This window comes from Poecilia latipinna, unplaced genomic scaffold (assembly GCF_001443285.1).
Source record: "Poecilia latipinna isolate Pla-1442-1.1 unplaced genomic scaffold, P_latipinna-1.0 Scaffold875, whole genome shotgun sequence".
NCBI classification, from domain to species: Eukaryota; Metazoa; Chordata; class Actinopteri; order Cyprinodontiformes; family Poeciliidae; genus Poecilia; species Poecilia latipinna.
Window position 1 is genome coordinate 17,091 of NW_015113491.1, and position 8,115 is coordinate 25,205.

The 8,115-nt window shown below is 39.7% G+C and overlaps 1 protein-coding gene across 1 annotated transcript; it reads left to right on the top strand.

The window, feature by feature from the left end:
- The first annotated feature begins 273 nt into the window (after positions 1–273).
- On the top strand, positions 274–7,847 carry LOC106957108 (gamma-glutamyl hydrolase). Its single transcript, XM_015048331.1, has 10 exons — positions 274–506; positions 608–730; positions 2,876–2,990; positions 3,586–3,636; positions 4,233–4,317; positions 4,481–4,619; positions 5,928–6,034; positions 6,590–6,680; positions 7,364–7,501; positions 7,582–7,847. The coding sequence occupies exons 2-10, from the start codon at positions 619–621 to the stop codon at positions 7,701–7,703; spliced, it is 960 nt and encodes a 319-aa protein (XP_014903817.1). The 5' UTR covers positions 274–506; positions 608–618; the 3' UTR covers positions 7,704–7,847.
- The last annotated feature ends 268 nt before the right edge of the window (positions 7,848–8,115 follow it).

Consider the following 8,115-nt stretch of genomic DNA (forward strand, 5'->3'; position numbering starts at 1 on the left):
ACGTTTTCCCACATTTTTTTCTGATATAAAATAGGTTTGATGATGTCTTGGAGTGACAGAAAATAGTAAAAACTGGAGAAAGTGGAGCAATACTTTCTCACAGCGGTGTACAAGATTTGTGTAATGATCAAAGCAAAACGTTTGATCATTATTTAAGTAAGATCCAGTTTCACACAACCAACCTCTACAGCATGGCTCAAGATGACTTTTACCTTCTTCCAGAGGAAGTTGCCTCAGAGGTAGGCGGTTTCTAACTGCTCTCTCCAGTTCTCTGCTGATAGGCTGACATGTGTTTCTGTATGAACACATCCTCTGTTCTTCACGCCATACGTTTCGGACACGCCCGTTGAGTCTACCTGTGCAGGCAGGACGCTGTTCGGCGCCTCACGTGATGCGGTGACGCTGACAGAGGTACGGACAGCGGCAGCAGTCAGACCCAGCTCTCGGTCAGTCCGCATCAGCATCATCACCAGGACGAAGCATCTCTGCATTTCATCCGGACTTAGGTATTTCTAAATACCGTAATTATTCCTGCCTCCGTCAGTCTGTGAGCTCAGCGTCCTTCCTTCATATCCGTTTTTTTTTTTTTTTTTTTTTTTTTTTGCAGACTTTGGAGCCATGCGTGGGCCAGCTGCAGCGGGGTTCTCGGTGCTGACCGCCTTTCTGCTCTGCGGGCCGCTCCTCTGCGCCGCGGCCAGGAGCCAGCAGCACAATGACCGACCCATCATCGGTAAAACATGAGCGTCATTTATTGTCCTCCAAAAAGCGCCTGCAGGGTGCTCATCGGATTATCGTAGCTCTTATGTAATATTTCGGGAATGTTCGAGAAAAAGGTGTCTGAGTGTGGGGGAGCAATGGAGACTGTGCAAACCCCGTGTGTGGCTGGAGTACTGGTGAGCTTTAAAAAAGGAGAAAAAACATGATAGTATAATAATTCTGCATTTTATCAGTAGTACTTCCTGAATGAACCAACTCAAGTTTGATTAGCAACAAACACATTCAAGAGTAACATTTTAGACAAAATCTTAAAATGTAAGGTAAATACTGAAACTGAAACTTTAGAAAGTCTCTCTTTTGCAGAAGCTCTTATAAGCTCAAGTAACAACCTTTGGAGCTTGTCTGTTTTTCTTATGGTCAGGGTTAATTAAAAATATGGCTTATTTCATCACAAAGCTTCAGGGTTAAGGAAGGCATCTTTGGTCAGAGAGGTGCAGAAAGACTTTGCAGAGTTGAGTAAAACATCCAGTCATTGTGGTTAGAGGTGTGTGAGCATCACTCACAGAAAGACAAACTGTAGAAGTGTCATATTTCTGCAAGTCATGCTGTGGACTGCTTTATGTGTCTTTTCATGTCTGTTAGATGACTAGACTTGTTAGACTTGTTGACTGAGGCCAGAAGTGAACAGCAGTTTGGTTTCATGCCATGTGCAGCTGTTGCATTGAGAATGTTAATAGATAATGTCATGTTTTTATAGATCTAGAGAAAGATTATGGCAGGGTATGGTTCTGTACTGTATGAGGACGTCTGGAGTAGCACAGAAGTGCAGGAGATGGATGGGAGCCGTAAGACTGTGGTAAGGTGTGCTGTAGGAGTGACAGAAGAGAAAAGTGTCAGATGTGACCAAAGCATATCAACGAGAATCAAAGGAAAGGTGTGCAAGACATTGTTGAGAGCAGTGATGCCGTTTGGTTTGGAGACAGTGGTAATGATGAGGAGACAGCAGGCAGAGCTGGAGGCAGCACAGAGGAAGATGTTGAGGTTTTCTTTGGGAGTGACAAGCAGGGATGAGATCCAGTATGAATGCATCAGAGGAACAGCTCATGTGTTGGAGATAAAGCCAGAGAAGCCAGAGTGAGATGTGTTGGACATGTTAGGGGACGGATAGTGAGTCCATTGGTAAAAGGATTTTAAGGAAGAAACTGCCAGGTCAGAGACTTAGAGGAAAACCAAAGAGATTTATGGATGGAGTGAAAGAGGACATGAAGGCAGCTGGTGTGAAGCTGTGAACGAAAAGGTTAGATGGAGACAGAGGACTCACTGCAGAAAGGGACAAGCAGACAGGAAAACAAGAAGATGAGTTAGACCTCCTTCCTCCTTCAAAGTAATCTTATTAAAAGTGTTTTAATCAGTGTGTCCTTTTTCACTTCTGCAGCTGAACATGTCAGTGTATGACAGGGGAGAGAAAAGAGAGGGGGGACAAGACAAAAGATCCAATAAATATCCATCACTGGATGTGATGGCTGACCAGTCGCTGTATGCCAAGTATTCAGTTAAGAGCTGCTGTTGGTACCAATCCTCTGGAGTCGTCTGCAGCTCTCATTACGTCACGTTGAACAGCTGAGGGGGTTAGGACACCGCATGCTTTTTGGTTGGTGTGTTACATAACACCGCCCTCCAAATCATACGCTCAACAGATAAATGAAAATACATTGAGTTATGGATGATAGTTTTGTTCTTAGAGCTTAGTTTTGAATATATAATGAGTGAAAAAGGATGCATTTCACAAAAAACCTGAACAAAATTGAAGTGTTGAAATAGAACTGAAATGAAGATGAACTAGATTAGACCAAAGTTTCATTAAAGGTCTACATGTTAAGAAACTCACTAAATATGACATATAAAAGGGAAAAATATATATATTTTACAGATATTTTAAGTAATTTGCTTTGTTTGGGTTTTAGTTGAACAGCAAACTTTGTAGACTTTATAAAGGCACAATGTTCAGAGATGTTTAAACACCTTTGTGTTCCAGTAACTCATCTCTTAATGTCACACAGTTGTGTTGTGTTTCTCTAATGCAATCATGATGCAATAGATATAAACACTTTTCTGACTTGTGAAATATCAGTAATTCTGTGTCATCTTCTGACATTAGGTGTGTTAGCGCAAGAAAATCTGTCTGATGACCAGTTTGCTCGAGGGTCTTCTTACATTGCTGCCTCCTACGTCAAATTCCTGGAGAGTGCTGGAGCCAGGGTCGCACCAATCAGGTACAGCATCACATTCCTCTGTATTTTATTTTATTACATTTATCTGATTGCTGTCAAGTCTTCATCAACCACTGTTACTGCAGACTTTATTATGTGCACTGACTCCATCTTGCTCTGTTAAAAACTCCACTCACCTGTACATACTGGTTGACTTACCATCAGTCATGATTACCATGGTAACCTTAAGAGCATGGACGGTTTTGAAGAAATGCTGTTGTCAACTATTTGCTGATGAATCAGACTACGTGTAGAAGCAATGAATGGTTTCTTTTTAAAGTTTTAGCACAGCGGTTTTCTGATGCAGGACTGTGACTCCTTCACTCTGAGTCACAGCAGGAGGGCAGCTGCTGTGCTCCATCACTTCAAATCAAACACAACAAGATACTCTGGGTCATTTGTCAAAGAACATAGTGCTAAGATGTAACTTTAAAAGTTTAAAAATTATTATTCACATTTGAAATGACTCACCAATACTTTTCCAGTTTTTAGTATTTCAGTGTGATTAGTTTGTCTTTTTGCTCATAGTACAAAATAAATAAAAAAACAAACTTCTTAGTGATTTTATCTGTCTGTATATGTATTTTTTGTTCTGCAGGATCAATCGCACAGAAGAAGAATATATCAAGATATTCAACTCAATAAATGGGTGAGTATTCTTCCATATGCCCTTACTATATATATATATATATATATATATATATATATATATATATATATATATATATATATATATATATACATAGGAAATGTTTAGTTTTTTCAGATTGTTTATTCATGAAATGAGAACGATTTCATATGAAAAAGAAGGTGGAGTTAGGCTCATAAATGTGCATAAAACGTCTTCCTCTCTTCCTCCATGCTGCAGCTCAGCTGCAGATGAGTGAGAATCACTGAAGAGTCACTGAAGAGTCAGTGGAGTCACATGTATTAGCAGGTTTACCATAATGTTGCTTGAAGTCAACAAAGACCTTTCTTCAGACTTTAGTTAGGAGAATGCGTTCTGGCTCTAAATAAGACTCATTATCTTTAAAGAGTGTGCAGACTTCATTGATTTAGTGTGTTAACTGTTGAGTTCTTGCAGTTCCCACTACTACCACTAGAGGTAGCATAAAGTTTAAAACCATAGAGACTAAATGCACTGAAAGACATAATCATTCACCATTACACTATGGATTTCAATAACTTATTTTTTCTGTCAAATCTCAGTTTTTGTCTACATTTATCATATTCCTGTCCCTTCAGGTTGCTGCTGCCAGGGGGAGACGTAGACATTCAGACATCCCAGTTCAGTCGAGCTGCCAGGATCTTTTACAACTTGGCTTTGAAGGTATGAAGTCTGACATGAAGTCTGACTGCTGAGCTCCAGTAACTCCTCAGGATATCCTCTGAAATGTGATCCCTGCTTGGCTGCAGGATAGAGCAGAAGAAAAATCTTTACACATCATCTATAAATGTTATCTAGTAATTCCTTACTTCCTGACCTACTTTAGGCCAATGATGCAGGGGATTACTTCCCCATCTGGGGGACGTGCCAGGGCTTCCAGCAACTCTCCGTTCTCACCGCCAGAAAGAACCTGCTCACTCTCACCAAAACCAAGGCCGTGGCTCTGCCACTCATCCTCACACCTGGTATAATTCTTGTCTCTATTTCAGTCCCTCCAGGATTTCCTGATCGTTTTTGTGATAATTTGCAGTCAAAATGACTGATTTTGTGGTTCTACTTTAGAAATATTTAAGAAGCATTTTGCGTTAGTTTTTTAACCCCTTTCAAAATCTACATGCAAACATTTTATTCTTTGAAGAACTTAAATCACTCAGTTTTTGTTACTCGTCATAATGATCACAAACGCTAACTTGACATCGAGTAAGGTAAGAACTACTGCCACCTGCAGGTGAGAATTGACAGTCACTTAAACTGCTAATTTAAGCGACTTAAGACAAAAGATCCAATAAATATGTTTATATATGTTTTTGACCATTTTTATGGAAAATTTGCGATAAGCTCACCATGATGGATTAGCATGAAAAAATGTGGGGTTCTGCTGATTTTACACAAGGGGAAACCCTGTTTTTGGGTCAGGGGTCAGATTTAGGGCTAAGGTATGAATTGAGTTTTGGTTGGTTAGGGTTAGGGATGTGATGGTTAGGGGTAGGAAAAGGGTAAAGGTCAGGTTTAGGCTGAGGAAATGAATGGAAGTCAATGGAAAGTCCCCACAAAGATAGCAACACAAACGTGTGTGTGTGTGTGTGTGTGTGTGTGTGTGCTGGGATAAGGACATTAAAGTGCACAGTGCCGTGTGTGAGGGCCGCTGCTCTGTATGTAGGCTGGGTGTCCTCAGTCCTGGTCTGAGGTCTCCTGTCCTTTATGTCTCTGCTCAGCAAACCTGATTCAGCTGATTGCATTACCTGCTCAGCTGCCATCAAGAGCTGCAGGAGCCTCTTAATCACCCATTCAGTTATACTCTGGTGTGTGGCAAGGGTGAAACCCTTAAAACAGGAGAGGAATTAAGAACCACTGCCCTAAGTGGGCTAAGATTATTGCTTTAATTACCTGCTTTTCAGATTTTCTTTTAAAGAAAAACCTCCACTACAATTATGAACTACTTTGTAATAGTCTGTCATTTAAATCATGTTTAAATACACTGATGTTTGTGGTTGTAACTTGATAAAATGTGAAAAGGTTCTTAATATTTTAGATTGTGCTATAAGTCAATGCAGTTTTCTAAATATGTTGGTTTAATTCAAAATGTCCTCAGACCAGAATCCAATCCGGACGTCGTCCTTCTGCAGACACAGACAGGCACACTTTGCTCCATCAAAGAAGCATCTTTAGCTCAGCTACGCCTCTAGGCTGGCTTTATTCCACTGAAACATGATGTTTCATTTCACCTTCATTCGTACAGATTAAAGAACGTTTCCTCTGTCTCTGTCCTGCAGCGGCCCAGTCCAGCCGCTTGTTCAGGAGTTTTCCCAGGGATGTGCTGCAGTCTCTGGCTAATGAAAACATCACCTCCAACTTCCACAGCTGGAGTCTTTCCATACAGGTATTTGCTGCTTTTTTTGATGTTTCTCCTCCCCCTCAGGTGAAAGCTGGAGATCTTTAGTTATGCCAGCCGTTTGCAAAAACAGTCGACTATTTAATCCACAGCCTGTGAGGCTAAAACTGAAACATCTGTAAACTGTTTTACCACACATGCCTTCCACCGAGGTGAATCTGACTGACGTGAGCTTTAAAGGCCTGGGTGGGGCTTGAACCCACGCCGCGTCTCCACACCAATGTTTTATTCAGATGACATTTCATGACGTTTTTGTTTTCAGTCTCTTAATTCCACCATAAATTTGAGATGTCTTTAATTCTTCTGCTGCTATTGAGGCATCTTTCTTACGATGATAATAACCTCAAAATGCACAAAGTGTGGTAAACATTTATGAACACACTACATGCATTTTATTACCCGAGACCTGCTTCTCATTGTGAGGTGTTCAGTGGGCATTGGAAAGCGTGGTTCTCCTGACACTCTGAGATTTTTGCTGTCCACTTGTCACATAGAACAACCAACACAACTAAGTCAGTGTTAAATTTGTGCCTGAATCTACAGAACTACACCCGAAATGCCAAACTGAAGAGGTTCTACAGAGTGTTGTCCACCAACAGCGATGGAGAGAAAGAATTCATCTCCACCATGGAAGGTAGCGTTCTTTGTCTGTTTAAGCTGCTTTTATGAGGCACATCCCACTTGATAACTTTTCTCTAAGTTACTCCAATGTGTTTTAACACTGGGACTGAATTCAAAGTATATAATGTACAGTATGTTCACCATTCAACAACCACTTGGTGTCCACTAGATGGCACCAACATCCCACAATAATGTGTACAACTTCTGCAGAAAGTTGCAAAAAAATTGCAAATGCAAAAAATAAAATTACAACTATAATTCTGATTATAGTTGTAATTTTATATTTATATATTCTTGTATACATGTATACAAGAATATATGTATTCTTGCATATGTATTACAAGAATGTATATATTATATTACATGTATTACAAGAATATGCTCATATGAGAGTAAAATCATAGTATAAAGAGACTATTTTTCTCATAGTGCTACACAATAAGAAAAGCCATACGAGAATAGTATTATGTAATATTGTGTAGTATTAGTCATAATACTATGAGTTTTTTCTGGTAGGGCTTTTTTCTCATAATACTGTGACTGTATTGTCGTCATTTTATTTTTATTTTTTTATTTTCTTAGCGTAGCCCTAATACTCGGTTGTACTGTCAGCATATTTACTTTGACCGTATTAATCAGATTAAATGAAACAGCAATGCCCATAGCGTGTGCTAACAGTGTTTCTGGTTTGGTTAGCTTACCGCTACCCGTTCTACGCTGTCCAGTGGCATCCTGAAAAGAGTCCGTTTGAGTGGATAGATAAGCCAGGCATGGTTCACACTGTCTCTGCCGTCAGAATCAGCTTCTACACTGGAAGCTTCTTCGTCTCTGAAGGTAATGCATAAAACCTGCAACCTTGTTCAAACATTTTTAGGTTTTTATTTTTATTTTCTTCCCTCTACGTCTTTCTTCAGCCTTGAAGAGCCAGCACCGTTTCTCCAACGCTGCTGAAGAAGACAGAGCTCTGATTTATAACTTCTCCCCCGTCTACAGAGGCCTCAATGCAATCTTCATCCAGAACTATTACTTTGATTGATGAATGATGTTTAGGAACTAAAGGTCCTGAGTTCAGATTAATCATAATTTATCATATGTCAGAAATCATTTTATTAGCTTGTATCATTGGTAGAAAAAAGTTTACCAAAGTATTTTACAGGAACTAATAAAGAAAAAGCTAAAACAACGATAAACAAGAGACTGTGCTCTCTTAATATGCAAAGACTAAAAACTACCATCAGTTGGAGCATTATGATTCCTCAGCTCTTTATCTGCTAACCGTCTGACTGGCTAATGAGATGATATGTATTTCAGTGATTCCTGAGAATAGGGACAAAACAGGTCCTATGGATAAAGCACAACATTTTAATAAAATATACACAAAATATAATTTTTTCTAATATCTGACTCTAACCTGGGTCATATGAGAACAACAATGTATATTTTCCAGG

Excerpts from the sequence above, each read along its gene's own strand:
- LOC106957108 (XM_015048331.1), top strand. The coding sequence starts at position 619 with ATGCGTGGGCCAGCTGCAGCGGGGTTCTCGGTGCTGACCGCCTTTCTG. Across the intron at positions 4,620-5,927 it reads GCCACTCATCCTCACACCTG|CGGCCCAGTCCAGCCGCTTG; the intron begins GTATAATTCTTG and ends TCTGTCCTGCAG. Across the intron at positions 6,681-7,363 it reads ATTCATCTCCACCATGGAAG|CTTACCGCTACCCGTTCTAC; the intron begins GTAGCGTTCTTT and ends TGGTTTGGTTAG.